The following is a 26,380-nucleotide window of genomic DNA, read 5'->3' on the forward strand; positions in this document are numbered from 1 at the left end:
AGTGGGAGGAGACGGGCACATTACATAAGAGGGGATCCGGCTGCCTGGCGCCCAGATGGGTAGAATGGAAGTCCTCCATGCCCAGCGATGGCTCAGGCTCAGGGCAGGACACCTGACCCGCATGGGAACAACAGGGACTTAACGTGTGACCTGGAACCATCCTCGGCAGACAGAGGCTTAGCATCTGGCCCTGCACCAACTGTCTAGATTCCAATCCTGGCTTTGCTGCTTGCCGACTGTGAGACCTGGGTCGGGGGTTGGCTTCAGTTTTCTCACCCATAGATGGGAATAATCATAGTGCCAACCTTAGAATGTGTCTGGAGAATTAAATGAGACCATGCTGGACTGTCTAGTCGGGCAACCACTGTATTAATTTGCTTGACTGCCTCAACAAAGCTCCCAAATCGAGTGGCTCCAGCAACGAGATTTATTGTCTCATAGATCTGGGGGCTAGAAGGCCGAGATCAAGGGGTCAGCAGGCTTGGTTCCCTTTGAGGACAAGGAGGAAGAATCTATTCTCTGCTTCTCCCCTAGCTTCTGGTGGTTTACCGGCTATCTTTGGTGTTCTACGGCTCGTATATAGAAGCATTGCCCCGATCCCCACCTTCATCTTCACGTGGCCTCCTCCCTGTCGGCATGCGTACATACAAATTTCCCCTTTTCATAAGGACATTAGTCATATTGGATTAGGGGCCCACCCCACTCCACTTTGACCTCATTTTAACTAATTACAAATGTAAGGACCCTGTTTCCAAATAGGCCACGTTCTTAGATGCTGGGAATTAGGATCTCAATGTATGAACTGGGGGGCAGACACAATACAGTCCATAACACCACCAGTGGGGAGTTCCCTGGCAGTCCAGTGCTTAGGACTTCTCGCTTTCACTGCCATGGGCCCGGGTTCAATCTCTGGCTGGGGGACAAAGACCCTGCAAACTGGGGGACGTGGCCAATAAAACCAAACCAAAACAGACAGGGGCTTGCTTCCCTGGTGGCTCAGTGGTAAAGAATCTGCCTGCCAATGCAGGAGACATGGGTTTGGTCCCCCGTCCAGGAAGATCCCATATGCCTCAGAGCAATGAGGCCTGTGTTCTAGAGCCTGGGAACAGCAACGACCGAGCCCACACGCCACAAGCACTGAAGCCTGCGCTGTAGAGTCTGCACTCAGCAACCAGAGAAGCCGTCGCAACGAGAAACCCACGCACTGCAACGAAGAGTAGCCCCACTCGCCGCAACTAGAGAAAAGCCCACGCAGCAAGGAAGACCTAGCACAGCCAAAAATTAAGAAATAAATAAAAATGTAAAAACAAGCAAACAGAAGAACCCCGAATGTGGCTGGTCCAGCATTTGAAATGAGGCTGGTTGGACTTGAAATGTGCTATCCAAAATGAATGCTGGATTTCAAAGACTTGATACAAAAAAAAGGAGAAAAGAATGCACACTCAGTTCAGCTCAGTTGCTCAGTCGTGTCTGACTCTTTGCGACCCCATGAACTGCAGCACACCAGCCTTCCCTGTCCATCACCAACTCCCAGAGTTTACTCAAACTCATGTCCATTGCGCCGGTGATGCCATCCAACCATCTCATCCTCTGTCGTCCCCTTCTCCTCCTGTCTTCCATCTTCCCCACCATCAGGGTCTTTTCCAATGAGTCAGTTCTGCACATCAGGTGACCAAAGTATTGGAGCTTCAGCATCAGCATCAGTCCTTCCAGCGAATAGTCAGGACTGATTTCCTTTAGGATGGACTGGGTGGACCTCCTTGCAGTCCAAGGGACTCTCAAGAGTCTTCTCCAACACCACCGTTCAAAACATCAATTCTTTGGCACTCAGCTTTCTTTATAGTCCAACTCTCACACCCATACATGACCACTGGAAAAACCATAACTTTGACTAGACGGACTTTTGTTGGTAAAGTAATGTCTCTGCCTTTTAATATGCTGTCTAGGTTGGTCATAGTTTTTCTTCCAAGGAGCAAGTGTCTTTTAATTTTGTGGCTGCAGTCACCATCTGCAGTGACTTTGGAGCCCCCAAAAATAAAGTCTCTCACTGTTTCCTTTGTTTCCCCATCTATTTGCCATGAAGTGAAGTGATGAGACCCAATGCCATGATCTTAGTTTTCTGAACGTTGAGCATTAAGTCAACTTTTTCACTCTCCTCTTTCACTTTCATCAAGAAGCTCTTTGGGTCTTTGATTTCTCTCACTATTGACTTATTGATGAAATAATAATTTCATTTATTAATCATATTGATTATACACCAAAATGATAATACTTCAGAGGCATTATGTTAAATAAACTATATTATTACAATTAAAATTTTCATGTGTCTAAATTTTAATTTAATGTGTTTAAAATTTAAGTCTTTAAATTTTAAAGAGTTTGAAATTACCAGTGTGGCTCCCATTACCCATTAAACAGCCTGAACTAATATTTACAAAGCCCTTAGAACAGGGCCTGGCCCATAGAAAACACTGGGAAAGTGTTAGTTAAATAAAGACTTCTCTTCAGAGGTGACTTGTTACCTGTGGCATTTAAAAAATATGACTTCCCAAGGAGTGAGAAAATCTGGGGACAAATCTCTTTTCTTGTCTGCCTTTTCTTTGATTTAGAGGATTTTGTTTTACATTCTGGAAGCGTAGGGCATAGGGCTTCCCAAGTGGCACAGTGGTAAAAGATCCGCTGCAATGGAGGAGACGCGGGTTCGATTCCTGGGCTGGGAAGATGCCCTGGGAGAGGAGATGGCAACCCACTCCAGTATTCTTGCCTGGAAAACCCCCGGGACAGAGGAGTCTTGTGGGCATCACGACCGAGCACCGAACACACACAGCACATGGCACATGTCATATGATCCTACCTTTTCCAAATGGTTTCATGGTATCTTCTCCATGTTGTTATAAAGTCTTCACCCATCATACTAAGCACAGCGGTTTTCTGAAAAGTTGTTTCCAACATTCCTATTAACCACAAACAACTTTAAGCTGGAAATATTTTGTTAGTTGGGATTATTATTGGGTAATATGGTAAACGATTGAAGGATTGTAATAATAGGTATTGTGAGTAGTTTTTAGAAGAGCTGAAATGGATTTGCAGTCCTGCCAGAAACATATGAATGTCTCCGTTTCACCAACTTTTAACGAAATTTATTATCGTTTTTAAAACGATTTTGTGTATGTGTATTTGTGTGTGTTTATTTTGTTTTCTTGCTGATTTATCGGAGGAAAAAGCATGTCTTTGCTTGTATACATATTCCTTTGGTGACCTGAAGGTTGAGTATTAACCACTTGATTATTGCCTCTGTACATTCTCTCTTCTGATAATTGGTGTCTTGCATCCTTTGACCATTCTTATCAATTTGCATGCCTTCTTTATAACGGCGTTTCCCAACCTTTTTTGGAACCAGGGACCAGTTTCGTGGAAGACAGTTTTTTCACGACCCCCAAGGGCGTGGGGGTTGATTTCAGGATGATTCAAGCACATTACATTTATTGTGCACTTGATTTCTACTATTATTACATCAGTTTTACCTCAGATCATCAGGCATTAGATCCCAGAGGTTGGGGACCCCTGCTTTATAAGGATATCAATTTCTGTCCCATTTTCTTTTTTCCCAAATTCACATTAGCCAATATTGACTTAATGCCTTAATTCCATTTCTTGTTTCATGGATTTTTGTATGTTTATATAGTCAAACCAATTGATTGCCCTTTGCGATTTCTGTCATTGCTTTTAAGTGCAGATCATCCCCTTCTAGAAACATGGTAAGCGTCACTTTTAGTTTCTTTTAGCCTTTGGTAATTTCTTTCATTCTTTTTCCCTTAAGATTTAAAATCCCTCCAGGACAGTACTGCCCAAATGAAATATAATGCAAGCCACAAATGTGAGCCACACATGTAATCTTAAATTTTCTGGTCATCACATTCTTAAAACGTAAAAACAGAAAAGGTAGAGAGCTCAGAGGACTTTTAGGGTAGTGAGCTTGTGAACTTACTCTCTATGATACGACAATGGTGACTATGTCATTATACATTTGACCAACCCATAGCATGTACAACACCAAGAGTGAACCCTAACATACACTATGGGTGATAACGTTGTAGATTCATTGATTGTAATAAATGTCCCATCTGGTGGGGGGTGTCCACAGTTGGGAGGCTGTGGGGCGAGGGGACAGCGGGTATATGAGAGCTCTCTACACTACTTTCTGCTCAATTTTGCTGTGAATCCAAAACTGCCCTTAAAAATGTTTATTAATTAAAAAATTATAGATTATTAAAAAGTGAAAAAAATGGTGCAATTAATGTTAACAATATATTAACCCAATATATCAAAAAATATCATTTCAACATGTAATCTGTACAACAATTAATGAATGAACTATTTCATTTCATTTTGGGGACTGCTGTCTTCAAAATCTGGTGTGCATTTCATAGTTACAGCTCATCTCCATTTGCACTAGTGACAAGCCACGTTCCCAATGCTGGACCACACACGGCTGGTGGCCACCAGGTTGGCTAGCGAAGGGCAGAACGTGGTTTGACCCCAAGTGAGGACAGAGGGTAAAGTTTCCAGTGACCAGACTAACCACCCTCTTCACCTTCACCTCCCACCTGCTCCTCTCCCTCGAAAATTCCTGCCCAGGCAACCTGGGTTTTCTCACCGTCCCTGGTGACCTCTGCCTGGCTCTCGGATGCTGCCCTGGACACCTGTGTCAGCTGCCCAGCACCTTGGGCTTCCCAACTCCTCCGCCACCCGCCGGGGACTGCCATCTGTCCACTGCCACCTCCCACTCCCAGCCTTTGGGCTGAGGAGCTCACTCTGGGGAGGGAGGGTGCATTTTTAGCTCTCTACCCCAGCAGGTCATTGCTCTGGTGACAGTCTCAACAGTAATAACTATGATTAGGAACACATCCTGGGTTGCCTTATGTAATCCCTCAGACTATCTTTTTTTTTTTTTTGGCCAAACCTCAGGGCATGTGGGATCCTAGTTCCCCAACCAGAAATGGAACCTTCAGCAGAGGGAAGTCTTAACCACTGGACCACCAGGAAAGTCCCTCCTCCAGGCTATCTTGAAGGCTGAAACCATTCTGTATCTGGGCTAGGGAGCACTGGCAAGTGCCCAGCCTGTGGTCGAGACCAGGGGAAGGTTGGCAGAAAGGCATGGGACCACCTGGAGGGGTGAACTAAATTTATTAAGTTTGTGAAGGAGATCTGGTGTGATCCCTGAAAGCTGCCCACGTGTCTTTGATGCCCCCCTGTCTTGCCTGTCCCTGGGACCCTGTGGGAGCCCCTGGGATGAGGTCGCCAGGAGGTGGGAGGAGCCTGGTGGCCCTCCCCATCCCCCGACCCCCGACCCCCGCCTGGAGTCTGTGCTCTGGGATCCCTCTGGGGCCGGTCACCTCCCTGCCCCGGGTAGGGTGTGCCTTAGCGACTGTGGGAAAAGTCCCTGAGCCGGGCGCAAAGCTGGCGGGACGGGGCGGGGAAGGAGGGGTGCTCTCCAGGGCGTGGGGGCGGGACCAACATCCGACGCGCCCGGCAAAAACAAGCCAGGCGGCGGGGCGGGCAGACTAGTCCTGGACACTGGCGCTCAGGGCACCATGAGCGGCCGAGTTGGGGACCTGAGCCCCCAGCAGCAGGAGGCTCTGACCCGGGTGAGGAGCTTCGAGGGCGTCGGGGAGGCTTGGGGAGGGGCCGAGCAGCCCCCGGGGCACAGCCGCGAAAGGGGACCCTGGAGAGCGCGCGTCCAGCCGGTGGCTTCAGCGCACAGGTTGTCCAGGGAGCTGGGCACCCACCTGGGCCAGGAGCCCCCATCTCTGGGCCTCTCTGCGACTCAGCCCAGCTCTGCCGGCGCCCGGCCACCAAGCCCTGTCCCTTGAGGAAGGTGGAGGAGGATGGCCCTGCCTTTTGCACTGAGGCAGCCTTGGGCAGACAGCCGCCCAGGTCTCCTGCCCAGATTGCAACCTTTGTTCGGTTTCTTTCTGTGGCTTTCTGAATCCGCAGGCCCCAAGCCTTCTCCCTATTGTTAATGTTTTCATTAAAGGGAAATGGTGAGGGGAGGGGATTGGTGCTATCAAGACAGACTCACCTGAAACTGAAAGTGAAGTCGCTCAGTCGCCTCCGACTCTTTGCGACCCCAGGGACTGACTATAGGCTCCCAGGCTCCTCAGTCCATGGGATTTTCTAGGCAAGAGTATTGGAGTGGGTTGCCATTTCCTTTTCCAAGACATCATCCCAACCCCGGTCTCCCACACTGTAGGCACTTTTACCGTCTGAGCCACCAGGGAAGTCTGGGACTCACCTCGTAGTGTCTTAACCATGAGGAGGTCTTAGGTGCTACAGCATTAATTGTTTGCCAGGAATTCCTTGGCAATCCAGTGGTAGGACCCATTGCTGTGGCCTGGGTTCAATCCCTGGTCAGGGAACTAAGATCCCACATCCCTGTGGCATGGCCAAAAAAAAAAAAAAAATCGGTTTGCAAATGGCCAGAGACTAGAAATTGTGAATTCGGGGTGACAAGGCAGGGGGCATAAGGGTATCACAACCATTGTTGTTCAGTCGATCAGTCATGTCTGACTCTTTGCGACCCTATGGACTGTAACCCACCAGGCTCCTCTGTCCATGGGATTCTCCAGGCAAGAATACTGGAGTGGGCTGCCATTTCCTTCTCCAATCACAACCATGGCTCCCACCTGAAGCCTGTGAAAAGGCAGTTTCAGACTCTGGAGAAGGGTTTCTTTTGAGGCTCCTAGTTTGTGATCCTCACATGTATCTGGCACCTGCCACAAGCCAGGCCTGAAGCTAAAGGCTTTACCTTCACAAACTCCTTTGACTGGCACATATGTATCATTATCCCCACTTCACAGATGAGGAAACTGAGGCCCAGAGAAGTTAAGCTACTTGCTTCCAAGTCCAGACCCTCATGATGCAATATCCAGGCAACATCTCCAGAATGTTCTGGTGGGCCTGCATCAGATTCACCGGGGATGTTTGTAAAAACAGAGATGGCACAACCCTCCCTCGAACCTACAGAACAAGGGTCTTGTGGGGCAAAGAACCCTTCGGGTTTGAGAAGGATCCAACTCTTCCTGCCATGGTGGGCTGAGGGCTGGCCCATTCCCAGGTTGCAACCTGGGCATGTGCTGCTAACTCTGCAGGGTCCCTCGGCAGGACTGACCAGCAGACTGAGGCTGGGAAGGTCTGGGACAGGGTTGGGATTGTGGGAGCAACTCTGACCATTATATCCCCTCCCTCAGTTCCGGGACAACCTTCAGGACTTGCTCCCCACACTGCCCAAGGCTGATGACCACTTCCTCCTGCGCTGGCTCCGAGGTGAGGCCAGCTGCGGTCAGTGGAGGCTGACGGGGGCGGGGGTGGGGTGGGAGTGGCTTCAGGAAAGCGGGTGGGAGACTTTGGGGGACAGCCCTGAAGAGTGAGCTGGAATCTCAGTTCCCATCCAAATCAGCACAGCACAAAAATCCTACGGAGCCTCAGTTTCTTCATCCATAAAGTGGGCATGAGGCTACCTCCCCAAGGGTTGTTATGAATTAAATGAGAGGGTGTAGTGCCTGGCATGGGTGGGCAACAGGGTGAGGTGAGGTTAGAGATAACACCTGGGAAGTTCTCAGGATGACAGGCCTGGCCAAGTCTTGAGTAAATACCACTGAACTGTCTTCAGGCCTTGCCCTTGGGTCTGTTTCCAGTTTCTTGAAGACAGGGCTTCAAGTGTCGTTCATTTAGGGATCTGACACCACGTGCCCAGTGAACATTCAGAGAGTGGGTGTAATCAAAGGCAGAGGAGGAATTTCCTCTAGGAATTGCTGCAGTAGTGCAGAATAGTTAGAATGACAGAAACCACCCTAGAACTTAGGGGGAAAAATTCACGTCATCTCAGCATACCCCATGGAATGGCTTTTGAGCTTGAGCCACGAGAGAAGTCAGAAGCCAGGCTGGAATCAGACAGAACAGTGATTGCTAGCAGGGTGCCCATACAAGTTGCCTCACTTTCCTGGTCTGTGTAATACTGGTCTCTACCTTCAAGATGCTGTGAGTCAGACCTGAGGTCATGGGCGTACACAGAGCCAGCACAGAGGAAGGCCTCCCTTCTGTTCTATTTCATTTGACTGTGCTTTTTCAAATTATTGTTTTTTTTACAAACTTTATTTTTAGAACCATTCTAAAAAGATTTACAGAAAAATTGTGAAGATAGTGCAGAAAGTTCCCATAGATGCTGCATATTAACACTTTACTTTCATATGATTGTTTGTGACGATTAATAGACCATTATTGCTATGTAATTAGTGATTGAAATCTGTGTTTTATTTAGATTTGCTTAGTTTTTTTCCATTCTGGGATCCCATCCAGGACACCACATTCCATTTTCTTGTCTTGTCTCTTTGGGCCCTCTTGGCTGAGGCAGTTTCTATTTCATTTTTAATGTCTTTTCCCCCACCCAAGCTAAAAAAGGACTTGGAACAGTAGATTTCTTTTCTTTTTTTTTTTTAACTTGGAGTACAATTGCTTTACAATGCTGTGTTAGTTTCTGCCGTACAACAAGTGAATCGTTTCTGTGTTACATGCATCCCCTCCCTCCTGACCTTCCCTCCCCCCACCCCCATCCCACCCCTCTAGGCCATCACAGGGCACTGAGCATCCCACCAGCTGTCTGTTTCACGGTGTCTATATGTCAGTGCTGCCCTCTCAGTTCGCCCCTCCCCTGTGTCCACACGTCCGTTCTCTACACCGCTATTCCTGCTCCGCCAATAGGTTCATCTGGACCATTCTGAGGACGGTAGATTTCTTAAAGCCACCTGATACAGCCTCAGACCTCTCTCCTCCTCCTTTGAATCCTTTTGGGTTTAAAAATCAGCTTTTCAGGTACCTCTTGGGTCTTAGATAAAAGAGTGAAATGTATGCACTGTAGGCGGCTGGGTCAGGGGAAGGAAAAGGACCTAAGATAGGAAGAGGGTGCCAGGTATCTGGCGCCTCCCCTTCACAACGCAGATCTGCTGATGCAGCTCTGCCCCCTTCAGCTCAGCTCTCCTCCCAGCATCACAGGCTCCAGACAGGACCAAAGGCCAGGGCTGAGCTCAGCTGGATGCAGAGGAGCCTTCCTGACCCTCTCAGGCCGATTCCTTTGTTTTCCTTTCTCCCCATCCCTCGTCTGGGTCCTTCTCTCCCTCTGGGATGCCAGCTCCTCGAGGGCAGGGAGTGTGCCTGCCCGTACTCCCAGCCTGACATATAGTAAAAAAGTTTTGAGGACCGAGCAGCAGTGTTCAAACCACTGTCTATAGGACCAGAAGCCATTCTCAGGTTCTCAGTAGAAAAATCTCCTAGAGACATCTCACAGAGATTTTTTTTAAGCCAATAAAAGAATATCAGGTATGATTATGCACTAACAAATTTGAAAATCTAAATGAAATGGATACATTCCTGGAAGAAGAAAAAGAAAGCCCTCAGTAGATCAGTAAACGTGAAAGACATTTAAATGTTAATAAAAACGTCCCCTCCCCTCCAAACTCAGACCACAAACGGCTTTGCAGGTGAATTTCTCCAGTTTTAAGACCAGCTAATTTCTCAGTATACAAATTGTTTGAGTTGTTTTCAAATATATGAAAGAGTGAGATTTATTTTATGAGGCTTGGGTACGTTTGATTCCCAAGCTAGCTAAGGACAATAAAAGGAAATTCTAGGCTCATTTCACTTACGAATGTAGATGTAAAGAAGTCTAAATAAAATATTACATAACAGAATCCAAGAAGGTATTAAAATTATCCAACAGTACCAAGGAGAGTTTATCTTGGGTATGCAAGAAGAGTTCAACATCAGAAAACCCAGAGAATTCCCTGGTGGTCCAGTGGTTAGACTTAGAGATTCCACTTCAAGGGGCACTGGTTTGATCCCTAGTCAGGACGATCCCACAAGTCACACAGCCAAAAAAAAGAAAAGAAAGGAGAACCTATCAGTGTCAACAAACACATTAATGGAGTTAAGGATAAGAAGTTGTATGGCTATCTCAGTGCAGAAAAGGGCATCAGAAAAGGTTCAAATTTTATTTATAAGACAAAAGTCCTTCATGACATCCTTTGAATAACTCTTGAAATGATAGTCCCAGATAAAATAAGGCTCAGAGAATGGAAGTGACTTGCTCATGGTTGCAGAGCACATAAAAGGACAAAACTGGAGTTTAAGCTCAAATCTGACTCCAAAGCCCATGCTCTTACTACTCCTAATACCAGGAGCATCTCTGCTCCCTGGGGGATGTTAAATATTGCAGGCTAGATCAGCTCTAGAGTGAACAAGTTTAAAAGGCCTGGAGGAATTTCTCTGGTGGTTCAGTGGCTAAGTCTCTGAGCTCTTTCTTAATGCAGGGGGCCCTGGTTCGATCCCTGATCAGGGAACTAGATCCTACATGCCGCAACTAAGAGTTCGCATGCCACAGCTAAATATCCCACATGCTGCAACAAAGACTGAAAAGCCTGTGTACTGCTACTAAGCCCCGGCACAGCCAAATAAATAAATAACTTAAAAATAAAGGCGTGAAAAAAATAAATAAATAAAGGCCTGGGTACTGTATAGCACAGGGAACTATATTCAGTATCCTGTAATAAACCATAATGGAAAAGAATATGAAAAAGAATATATATGTATGTATAACTGGATCACTTTGTATGTATAACTGGATCACTTTGCTGTAGAGCAGAAATTAATACAACATTACAAATCAACTATACTTCAATAAAGTTTTTTTTTTAAAGACCTGGAAAATGAAATCAGGAGCCTTCCTCAGTCTTCGAGAGGATTAAAGATCCTTGCTTTTTAAAAAAAAAACAAAAAAACTTTCCAGGCCCCCCAATGTATTCCTGGAGCATCAGGAAAGCGTACCCTCCTCGCCCCCGGAGCTTGTCTCTTTATGAGCTGTCAGAGAATGGCTTATGCTGCATTCTGCCTCCAGCCTCCTCTTACCACACCGCCTTCTTCTTGCAGCCCGGAACTTTGACCTGCAGAAATCAGAGGACATGCTCCGTAAGGTGAGACCCTGTGCTCACGAGCATCCTGTCTCCTACACGTTGCACCCCAGGGATTATCGACAGAGGCCGGGGCCTCTCGCCCAGTCCTGTTCTGTTTCTTCTTCCTTACCCCTCCATCCCTTTCTGCCTCAGACCTGGGTCCCCCGCAGCCCTCGTCCTGGCGCTCCCACCCCCAGTCCTGTGTTGGTGGCCCCTGGGGTGGCTCTGGCAGGATCCTGGTGCCCGTGGGCGGAGGGCCGTGGCCTGTGACCTCTGGGGCAGGCGGTCTTCAGGCCCGGCTGTGCCCCCGCAGCACGTGGAGTTCCGCAAGCTGCAGGACCTGGACAACATCCTTCAGTGGAAGCCCTCAGAGGTGAGCCCACGCGGGGCCCCCCAGGCCACTGCCGGCCCCTCAACTCACCCGCCACGTCCAGCTGCCCGAGGGAGCGGGGACCCGGCCTGGTGGGCTGCTTCGAGCCGGGCCCTCACCCCATGTCCAGGTGGTCCAGCGGTATGACGCCGGTGGCCTGTGCGGCTATGATTACGAGGGCTGTCCCGTGTGGTTCGACATCATCGGGACCATGGACCCCAGGGGCCTCCTGCTGTCAGCCTCCAAGCAGGAGCTGATCCGGAAGCGCATCAGAGTCTGCGAGTTGCTTTTGCACGAGTGTGAACAGCAGAGTCAGAAGGTATGCGAGCGGGTAGAGGGCACGTGGTGGGTCCAGTCTGTCTAAAGGATGGTACCAGGACCCACTAGAGAGGCACCCGCTCCTCCCTAGCCTTCAGCACCACTGGGCTCTGCTTCTCCTGCAGTCACCCTTGCACGAGCGTCTACCACGTGCGTGCCGTTCTCTGCTGCTGGGCACCAAGGCTGGCCAAAGCCCTTCCCCTCTGCCCTTGGGTGAGATGCTGACCTTGGTGCTACGAATCCTCTCGCACTGTTCCCCCGGATCCCTGGGAACAGTGGGTGGTCAGCTTTGCTTACAGAAAGGATGCCCCTTGATTGTGTAACTATGAAACCTGATGGGGGAGCCATTGCTTTGGACATCCCCAAAAGCTGGTGACCCTTGAATCTGGGCACATCCCTGGTGCCCCTAGGGAGTTACCACCAAAAAATGTGGGGCACGGGGCTTCTAAGCCAAGAAGGACCACACCCACCTTTGCAGGTCTTCTCCCGGCCCCTGACTCTGCGTTTCCTGGTCACTAGCCTTCAGAAGGAATCTAATGCCAAGTGTGGCCGGGTTAGTTTTGTGAGTCTTAAGTGTCTAAAGCTGTTATGGCACTGTGGGATATTATGGCTAATATATATATGTGTCCTCATGGGACTCCACACGAGGACAGGGCCTGCGTCCCCAGCGTCTGGCACAGAGCAGGACGCAAAATAGACCCCCCACCGAGATGTGTGGCAGGCAGGAGAGAATTACCTAATGCTGTGTGTCGTGCCTGGTTTGAACACATGTGTTCAAACACATGTGTGTTCTCTTGTAAGATGGCTCACTTATAGTCTCAAGGCAGTGTCTTCCACTTCACAGATGTTCCCAATCGGAGCCAGCAGTTAAAGTGATGACACTGGTATCTGTTAAGATTTAACAGGCACTGGCCAAGTGCCAGACACTGACTTTGTTGAATCCTCACAGCAGATCTCTCAGGGCCTGGAATTATCCCCATCTTACAGAGGAAAAAAGTAAGGCTCAGAGGGATTAAAAATCCACCCAAGGCCTGGTGACTCAGATGGTTAAGAATCTGCCTGCAATGCAGGGAGACCCAGGTTCGATCCCTGGGTTGGGAAGACCCCCTGGAGGAGGGAATGGCAACCCCCTCCAATATTCCTGACTGGAGAATCCCATGGACAGAGAAGACTGGTGGGCTGCAATCCTTGGACTCAAAGAGTCGGACACGACTGAGCGACTAACATTTTCAAAGCCACACAGCCCCCCAGCAGCAGTTCTGGCTTGGACTCACCTGTGGGGCTGCATCACTGGCTGACAGGTGTACTACTGTATGTGAAGATGACCAGTGAACAAATGACGTCTTTAATCACAGTTAACTCATTCCAGGCTACAATGTTGAACAGTGTGTGGGGGCCACCACACTAAGGCTCAGAGGTGGCACCTCCTTAGACCCTGGATGGGGTCTGTCTGTTTGGAAAATGCTGTGGGCAGCTGGGGGGAGGGGGCAGGACGGTGGAGGGAGGGTCCTCCTGGCTGGAGCCGTCATCTGATCCGAGTACCCGCTCTGTCCCGTGCAGCTGGGCAGGAGGGTCGACACGGCCGTGATGGTGTTTGACATGGAAGGGCTGAGCCTGAGACACCTGTGGAAGCCAGCGGTGGAGGTTTACCAGCAGGTGAGGTCGGAGCCACACTGCCCGCACCAGCTTCCAGCCCATGCACGAGGGGTCACTTCCCAGGGGCCCCAGACAGCAGCCAGTGAAGCTGACCTGGGCATCCACCCTCCAGGGAGGAAGAGTCTGAACAAGAGCTCCACTGAGGATGACGGCCATGCTCCCAGGGAAGACGGGATGGGCTGCTGGGGTGGGGGAGAGGGGCTCTGGGGGGCTTGTGTCTCAGCAGCGTCAGGGGCCGCAGAAAATGCAGGGGCTGGAGGTGTTGCAAGCTGGCCTCGCTCAGACTCATCTTGCCCCAACAGTTTTTTGCCATTCTGGAAGCAAATTATCCAGAGACGATGAAGAATTTAATTGTTGTTCGAGGTGAGCCCAGGATGGGGATGACCTCCTGGGGTGGGAAGGGTGAGGAATGGGGGAGGGGGACAGCGGGGAAGCCACCCAGACCACGGACTGTCAAACCGTCCTGGGTGGAGAATGGGTCTCTGTTTGTTCAGCTCAGTCCTCCCCTGATTCTTTTGGAATATGCAAATCACACTCTTGTGTGCTGCAGCAATGTCAAATACGCCATGTCTCTAAATGTTTACTGTTATTTTCTTTACCGACCTGGATGGGGACTGACATCAGAGAGTCCATGGACAGAGAATCCATGGAGTGGAAACAGTCCGTGCCTGCAACGGCTGTATGACAAAGGGCTCACTGCATGTTTCCTAGGGTCAGATGATCTGGCTTCCCATCAAGTCTGTGGAGCAAATCAAGGTCACCTCATTGAGCCTCAGTTTTCCCATTCTGTAAAATGGGGATACAATGGCACCTTCCCTATAAGATAGCTGTGAGGTTACATGAGATAGTCTCTGGGGAAAGTGCAGCACAGAGCCTGGTCCATAGAAAGCACCCAGTAAGCTTGAGTCATCCTGGTGGAACATGAGGTCGAATGCAGATGCCTCCTCCTTGCACCCAAGAGGGTGCCAAGGCAACGTGGGCAAACCGTGAGTGTGGAAAGGAAGAGGCACCCCTGGGGAATCAACACTGCTGATGCCTTACATCAAGGGAAGAAGAGGCAGCCATTTATTGTATCATTCGATCTCCACTTTTCAGTTAGGAGTGCTTAGCCTCAGAGAGGGTGAGTGGGTAGCTGAAGGTCTCACAGCAGGAAATGGCAGCATCTAGGTCTGTCCAACCTCTGTCCCACCCATGCCCTTGGCTGTGACCCTGTGTATCCAGGTCCTATCCCGTCCAGCTTCTCAAGGGAGTTTGTGTGTTCCAGCCCCCAAGCTGTTCCCCGTGGCCTTCAACTTGGTCAAGTCGTTCATGGGTGAGGAGACCCGAAGGAAGATAGTGATTATGGGAGGTGAGTGATGCGGCCTCCCAGCTGTGCCACCTTCCCATCTGCCTGGAAGCAGAGGCTGATGCCAGAGGCTCCATTCCTCCATAGCTCCTCCTCTTTACTCAGGCCCTGACCTTGGCCCCAACCCTCAGTGACCTTTGCACACTCATTCGAGACTCCGGGACCTAGACGATGGCCTGGGTGGCCATGCAGAGCGCCTGGGTGTTCTCAGGAGTTGGTGCCCAGGAGAGCCAGCATAGGACACATCAGGTCTCTCCTGGGCTTGGCCCCACTGCCCTCTCTTGAGTCCCTGACCCTCCATGGCGCCCCACTTTTTGTCCCCACAGGCAACTGGAAGCAAGAGCTGCCTAAGTTCATCAGCCCCGACCAGCTGCCTGTGGAGTTCGGGGGGACCATGACCGACCCCGATGGCAACCCCAAGTGCCTGACCAAGGTCCGGTGCCCAGAGGATGGGGAGGGAGGGGGGATGGCCGTGGGGCGGTGCCCGCTCACCACTCTCGCCCACAGATCAACTACGGGGGCGACGTGCCCCAGCATTACTACCTGCGCAACCACGTGAGGGTGCAGTACGACCACCAGGCGACCGTGGGCCGAGGCTCCTCCCTGCAGGTGGACAACGAGATCCTGTTCCCGGGCTGCGTGCTCAGGTAGGCACGGCGCCCCCCCCCCCCCCCCACACGCACCTGGGCGCGGTCGGGAGGGGCCCGGAGCCCAGGCAGGGGGCGGTCAGTGGGGCCCTGTCCCCTGCAGGTGGCAGTTCGCGTCGGACGGAGGGGACATCGGCTTCGGGGTTTTCCTGAAGACCAAGATGGGGGAGCGGCAGCGGGCCGGGGAGATGATGGAGGTGCTGGCTAGCCAGCGCTACAACGCCCACATGGTGCCCGAGGACGGGAGCCTCACCTGCACGGAAGCCGGCGTCTGTAAGAGCTACAGGGTTCACTGGGGTCGCTTTCCTCCTCATGGCGGAGTAAATGAGCTGACATCTCTTGCCCATCTGGCCCCTGTTTGCTCCTATTTCCAGCTCTTGGGGTGGGTGTGGGGGTCTGTGCAAGCTCCTAGATAGCCCCGAAGCCAGGGGCATCAGCTTCAGGTGTTGGATCTGAGGAGAGGCCCCCAGGCATGGGTGCAGGGACGGAGAGGCATGGTGGAGTGCAGGGTTCGCAGCCCTGTGGACTCAGCTCCTGGGAAGACCCCTCAGCGCACTCTACAGGCTAAAGGAGAGACAGCTGGAAAACAGCCATGAGCTCGGCATCAGGGCTCCCAGCCTGCCCACCTGCGTGGACCACCCGAGGAGGTGACCCTTCCCGGTGTTTGTCCCCCATTCCCAGGCCTCTCGGGCTGGTCTGTTTTGGCAGAAGCGGTGTTGCCCAGGGCCATCGCTGACCTCCCACCTCTGCAGGCAACAGCACTAGGGGAAGGGAGACCCAAGGTTGATGTTCCCTGGAGAAGAGGAATGAGTTCAACCAGGGCTTCCCAGGTGGCTCTAGTGGTAAAGAATCCGCCTGCCAATGTAGGAGGCATGAATGAGATGGATTTAATCCGTGGGTCAGGAAGATCCCTTGGAGGAGGAAATGGCAACCTACTCCAGTATTCTTGCCTGGAAGAGCCCATGGACAGAGGAGCCTGGCGGTCTACGGTCCATGGAGTCACAAAGAGTCGGACACGACTGAGCGTCTGAGCCGGTCACATCTAGTTCACTTTTGTGGCAAAGCAGGGATTAGAAGGGTGCATACAGAGAAACCTGATGACTCATCAGATCCAGATTCATGCTGGACCTTGGCAGTGAACAAACTGCCTCTAAAAGAGACGTAAGAGGGACTTCCTGGTGGCCCAGTGGTTAGGACTCTGCACACCCAATGCAGGGGTCACAGCCCACCACCTTCTGGGCTCTGGGCCCCTCCCGACGATGCCCAGGTATGGGAGGGCCACATGCCTATCTGAGCACACAGCCCGGGAATAGGATCTCATTGTCCACCTGGTTGGCAAACTAGGATCCCACACGCTCACAGCACAACCCAGAAGTTTATTTTTAAGATAATAAAAATTTTAGGGACCTCCCAGGTGGTCCAGTGGCTGAGACTCTGCGTTCCCAGTGCAGGAGACCTGGGTTCGATCCCTGGCCGGGGAACTAGATCCTGCATGCCACAGAAAAGTCTTCTCATGCCACTGCTAAGACTTGGTGCAGCCAAATAAGTAAAATAAAAATGTTTTTAAAAAATAATAAATTTTTTTAAAGACATGAAAAAGTGACTGATGGGGAAAGTAGGGATGCCCTCTGGGTTGGAACATCAGGATAAGGGAATCCCAGTCCCTCCCCTCACTTGCTCTGGAATCATCAGAAGGTCTTACCAACCTCCGTAAGCCTATATCCTTATCCATAACATGGGTATGATCGTACTTTCCCTGGGGCCACTTTGAGGATTCAGGGAGCTGTGAGCAACTGATGTGATGCCCATAGACGGGCTGATGCATGCTGGTGGTTACTATGACTCCTGTCGTGAGCACAAGCATCAGCTAAGGAGACCCCCTGCCCAAGGGCACCTGGGTGGGCAGGCATGCCGGGCTCGCTTTGCCTGCTTCCTCCTCTGTCTTTGCAGACGTCCTGCGCTTCGACAACACCTACAGCTTGATACACGCCAAGAAGATCAGCTACACCGTAGAGGTGCTGCTCCCCGACAAGGCCTCCGAGGAGAAGATCCAGGGTCTCGAGGACTCAAGACAGTCCCCAGCACAGTGAAGACCCCGCCGCCCCTGTGCCCGAGCTCTCTGACCCCTCAGCACCCTGCCCTGTCCCTGCCTTTCCAGGCAGAGCGGTGCTGGAGGGGACCACAGAGAGCCTCCCACCTCACCTTGCCTCGCCTCGCCTCGCCGCCTCAGCTCCTTGTGGGCCCACCTTGCTCGGTGGCCCAGCAGGAAGGGGACGCCCGGTGTGGGGCCCACGAGAAGATCCTGACAGACGCCCCATCCCCTGTTCACAGGGAGAACCCTGAGGACAAGCTGGCATCCAGGAGGAAAGGTCCTGCCTGCAGAAGCTGCCCTTATGTCCTTCCCGACAAGGTGCCCCCCATCCCAGGGCGCACCCCCGCCTGGCCCTGGTTTGGGGGGGGGGATGTGCCTGAGCCCCGGCTGCAGGGAGCACTGCTCAGGCCGGAAGAGCAGGGAAGCCCCATTCTCTGCATGTAGGGGCTCTGCAGGGATGTGCAGGGAGGCAGCTGGGGAGAGGGATGGGCAGCGCTGGCGGGGGGAGGGGGGAGGGGGTGGGTCTCTGTTCTGACAGAGCGTCAGCTCTCCAGGTTGGCTCTACCGCCTTTGGAGGGAAAATCAGAAATAGAGAGTGAGCCCTGGCAGGGACAGCCATCAGGGGGAAGAGCCACACTCAGGCTTCCGCAGAGCCGAGTCTCCCTGGAATTCCCAGTGTCCCCCACCCCACCCCCACCCGCTGTGATCCAGCTGACCTTCAGCCTGGTTTCTTTCTGGCTCTGAGTGGGGCCAGGACCCAAGCAGCGCTGGAGGGAGCTGCAATGGGCGTGCTGGGGTGCAGAGTGGAGCTGCCATCCCAGGGTGCCCATCCTGGACTCGGACTTGCTCCTTAGGAGAACCATCAGGCTTTTCCTCCATCTTTGCGTATCACCAGGGGGACAGCTGAAGGTTGGCTGCCAACCCTCCTTCTCCAGCGCCCCAAATGCGACTCGGCAGCGGGCCAGTGAAGGCTTTATTCCTCAATGGCTGGCTCTCCCGGGCCCACAGCCCACAGTCAGGACCTGCTCTGCTGGAAGGACCACACCCAGCAGGAAGCTGCCAAGCTGACTGTGGCTCTGAGGTTGACTCTAGTTGGCAATGAGGCCATCTACCGGGGCCTGGGTGTGCTGCCCCGCCACCCTGTACCCTGCCCCCTGCCCTCTGGCTGGGCCAGGCCAGCGGCCCCCAGTTCTTCTGAAGACCCAGCCCCAGGCTCTGGACCCCTGCTCCCATACTGCTATCCCACAGGGTGGGATGCCGGCCACTCGGGTGACATCCCCGGGTGTGAGTGGCCAGATGTCCCTGTGAAAGGGGTCCTTGCTGCCAAGCATTAGCATCCTGGCCGCCCAGGCCCTTCCCAGGGACCGGAAGCCTCCTTGAGCCCCACTCTCCAGGTGCTTTGCCATCAAGAAGCCCGCCTCTGGTCCCTTCCCCACTCTCAAACTCTGTGCTCTCATCTTCCCTGGTTAATAAGAGGTTTCTTGATTTCCCAGAGCCTGTTTTAGGCAAGGACATAATGAGGCTTGGGAAGGTGGGGGTCTTCCGGTGAGCCAGGTGAGGTCCTTTAGGCCCCAGCCCTCCTGCTGTGGACCCAGCCCTCCATCCACCATGAACAATGGAGCACAGAGTCTGAGCAGGGGCTCTGCTGCTACGCAAAGCAAACTGACTGAGTGAAACTGAATGAATGCCAGTACTTCCCTGGCGGTCCAGTGCTTAAGACTTCGCCCTCCAATGCAGGGGTTGTGAGTTCAATCCCTGACTGGGGAGTTAAAAATCCCACGTGCCTCAGGGCTAGAAAACCAAAACATAAAGCAGAAGCAATGTTATAACAAATTCAATAAAGACTCAAAAACATAGTCCACATCAAAAAATCTTTAAAAAAAGAAAGAACTTTGGTAAGAAAAAAATACTGCCTCACCATCACCAAGGGGACAGCCTGGGGCCGTCAGAAAAAAAATCACACAGCATCTCCTGTCCAAGAGCATTCCCACATCCCGGATGTGGTAGGCTTTCCCATCACCCCAGTTGCACAGGTCACCCTCTGTGCAGCCTCCCAGTTGAAGGGACATCGAGAGCCCTCAGGGTCCTGGCTTCCCAGGGCCGTGTTCCCACCACCCATGGCAGGCTGTGTGGAGGGCAAGGGGGCCCTATGCCAGGTTTCACTGGGCCCAGCTGTCATGATGGAGACTCCCAGGGCCCTCCTGCCACCTTCACGTCCCTCGCCGAAAAACAAGGGGTTTGTGGATATGAACACTGACCCTGGCCTTTCTAACCACCCAGTGCCAACGGCCTAACCCTCAGCACTGCCTCGCTTGGTTTGCTTGCAGGCAACAAAGACTGCTCCATCCCAAGCACAGAGGTTTTCCGAGGCTCTGACTGCGAAGAATTTACACAGACATGGCTGTGACATGCGGGTCAGATGCTGTCACGGCGACTCTGAATCCCAGAACTGGCCGAGAGCATCTTGTGTTCAGCCATGAGGGCAGCAGTCAATGCAGAAGTGAGAACAGAATCTCCTTACCTTGAGGGGGTGCTTCAGGAGCTAGAGAAGGAGCGTGTCTTCAGCAACCTCCATCCCTGTGTCTTAACACTTTAAAAATAAAAGGTGGGGGGCAGGATGGGGAGGAATTCCCAGTGGTTAAGACACCACGCTCTCAGCCAAAGGCCCAGGTTTAATCGCTGGTCGGGGAACTAAGGTCCTGCATGCTCTGCAGTGCAGCCAAAAAAAAAAAAAAAAAAAAATCTTTTTTTTAAATAACAAATTTTTTAAAAAGGAAGTAGCCCAGAGAGGGGCTGGTTTACCCGAAGCTTGTTTTCTTGTTCGTTCACTCATTCATCAATGTTTACTGAGCGCCCGGTGCCAGGCACTGCAGGTCATGGGGATCCTGGGGACACTGGACTGATTTGACTCCGCTAATGGGAAGCCCGCCTACAGTGAGGGAGGCAGAAGTGACTCCTATGATTATCAAGTGGGAGGGCGCCATCAAGTGGGCTTAGAGGGGCAGGAGCCAAATTCTAGGGGACCCTTGAAGGCACAACTGAGAGACGTGGCGGGGGTGGGGGGTGACCAGGTGCCTTCCAGACAGAGGAATGGGGTGAGGGCGGCTGTGGGGTGTTTGAGGCCAGAGGGAAGCCAGAAGAGCTCTTGGGCGACGCTGCTAATGGCTCTCTGATGTTTGTCATTTCTTTGTAAACAACTGTGTGTACACATCTGGTAGTTATTAACAAAGCAAAACGATTTTTTAAGTCAGGTTACAAAACAGCCCTGTTTTTTGTCAGGAAAGAATGGCAAAATCTTGGCAGGAGGCCACAGATCAGAACTCTTACTCAGAAGGAGGGGGTTGGAAATCCCCAGGCCTCACCTGTCCGGAGGAATGGAGCCGGGGCCTGCCCATCCCAGCTCTCCTGGCTGCAAAGCCGCATGACCTTCCAGGGGGCCAGGGGGAGGGATACAGGCGGGGGGCCTACAGGGTTTTTTTTTAACGTAGTTGGAAAGGCTCTCGTGCCCCTGAGATCTCCACTGCTGTCCAGCTCACCTTCCAAAAGCCCAGGCTGAAGGGGACACCTCTGTGAGACAGTCACAGCTTCATCAGGGCTCCATGGCACGGCACTCCACAGTCTGCACAGACCCTTTATATGTGACCCTGAAGCACCCAGGAACTGTAGCCCATTTTACGGGTCCAATAACCAAGACCCGATGAGGGGGCGGGCCTTGGCCAAGAGCTCCATGTCCAATGGCAGAGGTGGAGCCAGAACCCGGGTCAGCTCCCAGCAGTGGCCCTGCCCTGCCTGTCAGGGGAAGGGAGGGTCCATGTGGGCAGGTGGGACTCTGCCAGGGAGTGCCAGCCTGGGGCAGGGGGCACACAGCGGGACTGAGTGAACAGCTGGGTTCCTGGGGGTGGGGGTGGAGATGCCAGGGCCTGGACAAAGCTGCTCGGGCATTTGTGCCTCTCAGCGGGACGTGACTCCACTCCAGCTCCACTCCCACGACTGGGCGCCAGGCCTGGGCTGAAGCTTCACCTTCAGAAGCTGGGGAGAGTGAGGATCAGGGCGGGAAGGGACTTGTCAGGTCGACGAACAACATGAAGAGGAGGAGGGGACTTCCCTGGTGGCCCAGAGGTTAAGAACCCCACCTGCCAGTGAAAGGGACATGGGCTTGACCCCTGGTCCAGGAAGATCCCGCATGCTGTGGAGCAAACTCAGCCCCTGTGCCACAACTACTGAACCCGAGCTCTAGAGTCTGTAAGCTGCGACCACCGAAGCCCCCACGCCCTGGAGCCCTTGCTCTACAACAAGAGAAGTCACCACTCGCTGCAACTAGAGAGAAAGCCTGCACGCAGCACTGAAGGCCTGGTGCAGCCAAAAATAATATTTTTAAAACTTTAAATAATGTTTTTTTTTTTAAAAAAAAGAGGAGGAGATGAGATGTGAACCCAGGGCCATCTGTGCAGACAGCACGGAGCTTGCTGAGCACACTTAGTGGGTGGGCTTTGCATCAGGAGGCTTCAGAGAGCAGGCGGCTGCGACAGGCCTGGGCTGCGGGAGTGATGCGGTGACCATGGCGACCTCGCCTTCGGCCATCAGAGGGCGGTGTTGGGCCATCAGGGCCTCTGTCCCCGAGGAAGCAGGAACTGGGTCCCTCGGCACACCGCTCAGGAATGCAGCACCTTTGAGACCCAAGAAGCCAAGCTTACCAGACCCCAGGCTATTTGGGGCCGTCTGCAGAGGCAGAAAGAGGGGGTCCAACCGGGGTTCATATCCTGGTTCTCAGCTTGCTGGCTTGCTCACTACATACGTCTGGACTCCACCCCCAGCACCACGGCCACTGCCCTGGTCTGGGCCTCTGTCATCTCTGGCTTGGATGTTTAGAAACGAGCCCATGGATTTCTTTATGCCTCTTCCTGCCCTCTTCCGTCCACACTCCACAGGGCATCCAGAAAAATATCTGAAATGAAAATCTGATCGCATGTTTCCCTGCATAAGCCTGTTCCCCCCAGGAGGGGTCATTCTCCGTGGTGGCTGACCAGGCCCTCTGGGACTTGACCACACTGGGCCTTGACTGCATCTCCCCCACCCCAGCAACCTGAACTCACCAATTCATCAAGCTCTGTCCTTCCTCCCTGCCTTTGCTCAACCTGGACTTCCTCCCCAATCTTTTTTTTTTATTTTTGGCTACACCATGCAGCACGCATGATCTTAGTTCTCTGACCAGGGATCAAACCCACGCTGCCTGCATTGGCAGCGCAGTCTTAACCACTGGACCACCAGGGAAGTCCATCCCTCCCCAATCTTGCTCCGTGCACCTTCAAGGCTCTCGGAGCCCTCATCCAGGAGGCCTTCCCTAGGCCTCTTCCCGCCCCCGCCAGCAGGGTTCAGGTGCCTTCTCCGTGTTCTCAGAGCGACAGGACCAGTGCTCATCACATAGTGGAGCTGTCCCCTGCCTCGTATTGATTCCTGTTGACCCCCACCTAGTCTATCTTGTGTTGATTTTGGGAAATAAACATAGTCTTCCCTGCTTTACAGGAGAGGAAAGTAAGGCTCAGAGACACGTTCTTTTGCTCGGTGATGGTGCCAGGCATGGAATTTGGAATGTCAGGCTCCAGAGCCCTGCGTCCCCTCACCCATCTACCCCCAGAGGTTGGGTCATACCAGGAGTACGGCTGGAGGAGGGCAGAACCCGGCAGCGTGACTCAGCATTCTGGAGAGGCCCAAGGAGAGGGTGGGGTGGGGCAGCCGCAGAACAGAGGACCCAGAAAGGATGGGCTCGCCTAGCCATGTCGGTGTCCTGGAGCTGAGGGCAGGCTGAGTGAGCGGCCCAAACATAACCATAAAAGCCAGGTCTACTGATCACTTATCATGTGCCAGGAGGTGGTGAAATACCTTACTAGCCTCTTCTGACCATCCCAGTAAACTTATTAGAACGGAATGTTATTAGCCCCAACTTACAGATGAGAAATCTGACATGCAAGCTCACCTAGCATGTTAGAGGGGAAGCCAAGGTTCAAACTCAACTGTTTCAGCACCATATATTTCTGAACCATTCGAGGATGACTTGCTCAATGTTGGGAGAGGAACTACAGCTGCCTGGTAGTCTGTTTGCAATCACCCCCAGACCTGGCCTCCCCGCAGCAGTCTTGGGCACTCCAGGTTCCCCAAGAATGGCAATAAAAGCAGAGACCAGTTTGGTCTGACCTTGAAACACTCCATGCCCTTAGGGTGGCCCCTGGTATCACGAGCAGGGGTGTGCCAGCTCCGGCCCTGGACAGTGTACAAGCTCCTCCACTTTGTAGCCTCCTTAATAACCTTACTCCATGCTCCTATCACCATAGCAACCCATTCCTATGGTAAGCAGCAAGGGCATGTTGGCTGAAAACACAAGGCAACGGCTTCATGACATTGGATTTGGCAGCAAAGACTTCTTGAAAATGACACTAAACATACAAGTAACAAAAGAAACAACAGATGAACTGGACTTCATTAAAATTTAAAACTCGTGTGCTTTAAAGGACCTATCAACAGAGTGAAAAGGCAACCCATGAAATGAGGAAATATTTACAAATCATGTAGCTGATGAGATTAAAATTCAGAATATATGAACTCCTACAAGTCAATAACAACAAACTTCATTTAAAAATGAATAAAAGACTTAAATAGATGTTTCTCCAAAGAAGATATACAAAGGGGCAATAGCTCATGAAAAGACGCTGAACATTACTGATTGTTAGGGAAAGCAAAGCAAAACCACAGTGAAACACCACCTCACACCCCTGAGGATGGCGGCTGCTGCTGCTGCTAAGTCGCTTCGGTCGTGTCCGACTCTGTGCAACCCCACAGATGGCAGCCCACCGGGCTCCCCTGTCCCTGGGGTTCTCCAGGCAAGAACACTGGAGTGGGCTGCCATTTCCTTCTCCATGAGGATGGCTATTATCAAGCAACAGAGAATGCTAAGTATTGATAAGGATGTGAAGAAACTGGAACGCTTGTGCATGGCTACTGTGAATGTAAAATGGTGCCGCCACTGTGCAAAACAGTATGATAGTTCCTCAAAAAATTAAACATAGAATTACGTTATGATCCAGAAATTCTACTTCTGGGTAGAACTGAAACCTGGGGCCTCAAACAGGTATTTGTACACCGATGTTCATAACAGTTTTGTTCATGATAGCCAAAAGGTGGAAATAACCAGTGTGTCCATTAAGAAATGGATGGATAAACAAAATGTATTCTGTTCACACCATGGAATATTATTTAACCTTTAAAAAGGAATGAAATTCTGACACATACTACAACATGAATGAAACTTCAACAACATTAAACTAAGCAGAAGAAGCCAGACACAAAAAGACAAATACTGTATGATCTACTCCCAAGAAGCACCCAGAGTAGTCAGATTTGTATAGACAGAAAGTAGGATGGTGGTTGCCAGGGTTACTGACTTTTCTAGTCAGGCCCCAACAAGGGTCCCCCTACCTGTTGTCATTCAAGTCAAAAGAATGAGACAGAGTTTATTGTTGAAAGACAAAGTTTGCATGCATGCTCAGTCGAGTTCAACTCTTTGCAAACCCATGGACTAAACCCGCCAGGCTCCTCTGTCCATGGAATTTTCCAGGCAAGATTACTGGAGTGGGTTGCCATGTCCTACTCCAGGGGATTTTCCCAGCCCAGGGATCAAACCCACGTCTCCTGCATCTCCTGCATTGGCAGGTGGATTATGTACCACTGCGCCACCTGGGAAAGCTTTATTTCTTTCATCAAAGAATGGACACGTGCAAGCTCAAGCTCTGGAGTCCAGGGTCTCCCGACAGGCCGCCGGCAGGGCTGCTTTATAGGGGCAGGGGCGGGGGGAGTGGGCGGGGTTTGGCACAGCGGCACTGCTTCCGGCTTCAGGTAGCAGTGCCGGGTGCAGCATCTCTGCACACGGCTCGCTGCTGCCATCTTGAATTGAGTGTCGTGTGCAGCACTTCTGCACACGGCCCACTGAGCTGAGGGGTCGCTGGCAGCCATTTTGCACTAGGAACTCTGGTCTGAAAAGCCGATGCAAGGCCTCTGCATGCAGCCCCTGTGAGCAATGGAAACTAGACTAAGCACAGAGGAAAAGGGAGAAAAGGTTAGACTTTATTTCATCACCTGCATTCTATTTTAATTTCCCGAGAATTGTTCCTGAGCTTTGCCAGTGACACCAGGGGCCTTGAGGAGAGGAAGCAATGGAAAGTCAGTGTGTAATGGGTACAGAGTTTCAGTTTGGGAAGATGAAAAAGCTCTGGAGATGGATGGTGGTGATGGCTTCCCAACAGTGTGACTGTCACTTAATGCCACTCAACCGCACTCTTAAAAATGGAAAATTTTATGTTAGGCATATTTTACCACAATAGAAAAAAAAATTTAAACAGATACCTAAATATAAGAGCTAAAACTAAATCTTGGGACTACCCTGGCAGTCCAGTGGTTGGGAATTCATCTTCCAATGTCAGCAATATGGGTGTGGTCAGGGAGCTCAGATTCCCACATGCTTTGCAGACAAAAAACATAAAACAGAAGCAATATTGTTACAAGTTCAATAAAGACTTTAAGAATGGTCCATATAAAAAAAACAGTTGAACATAGAATTACTACCTGCAATTCCACTCTTAAAGGTACACCCAAGAGAGGTAAAAATATGTTTTCACAAAAATTTGTACAAAAAATGTTCATAGAGCATTATTCATAATATCCAAAAAGTGGAAATAACCCGGATGTCCATCAACTGATGAATGGGTAAGCAAAATGTGGTGTATTCATGCAAAAATATTTTATTTAGCTATGAAAAGAAATGACATTGATACCAACTACAATATGGATGAGCCTTGTATACATTATGCTAAGTTAATGAAGTGAGTCAAAAGATCACATACTATATGCTTCAATTAATATAAAATACACAGAATAGGAAAATCTATCGAGATAGAAAAT

The 26,380-nt window shown here is 51.4% G+C and overlaps 1 protein-coding gene across 2 annotated transcripts; it reads left to right on the top strand.

Annotated features, from left to right (window-relative positions):
* The first annotated feature begins 5,537 nt into the window (after positions 1–5,537).
* LOC133056337 (SEC14-like protein 4) lies at positions 5,538–19,327 on the top strand. 2 transcript variants are annotated; one of them, XM_061141548.1, is made up of 13 exons: positions 5,538–5,648; positions 7,251–7,326; positions 10,981–11,024; positions 11,317–11,376; positions 11,504–11,692; positions 12,170–12,244; positions 13,252–13,347; positions 13,650–13,710; positions 14,612–14,695; positions 15,019–15,125; positions 15,200–15,339; positions 15,443–15,612; positions 17,290–19,327. In XM_061141548.1, exons 1-13 carry the CDS (start codon positions 5,595–5,597, stop codon positions 17,427–17,429), a joined length of 1,296 nt encoding a protein of 431 aa, XP_060997531.1. In that variant the 5' UTR covers positions 5,538–5,594; the 3' UTR covers positions 17,430–19,327. The 2 variants fall into 2 exon arrangements, with proteins under 2 accessions (XP_060997531.1, XP_060997532.1); XM_061141549.1 differs by lacking the exon at positions 12,170–12,244.
* Positions 19,328–26,380: the final 7,053 nt, after the last annotated feature.

This window comes from Dama dama, chromosome 5 (genome assembly GCF_033118175.1).
Source record: "Dama dama isolate Ldn47 chromosome 5, ASM3311817v1, whole genome shotgun sequence".
Lineage (NCBI taxonomy): Eukaryota > Metazoa > Chordata > Mammalia > Artiodactyla > Cervidae > Dama > Dama dama.

Coding starts and splice junctions, on each gene's coding strand:
- LOC133056337 (XM_061141548.1), top strand. CDS start 5,595: ATGAGCGGCCGAGTTGGGGACCTGAGCCCCCAGCAGCAGGAGGCTCTG. Junction 7,327..10,980: donor CCTCCTGCGCTGGCTCCGAG/GTGAGGCCAGCT, acceptor TTCTTCTTGCAG/CCCGGAACTTTGACCTGCAG. Junction 12,245..13,251: donor CTAATGCCAAGTGTGGCCGG/GTTAGTTTTGTG, acceptor TGTCCCGTGCAG/CTGGGCAGGAGGGTCGACAC.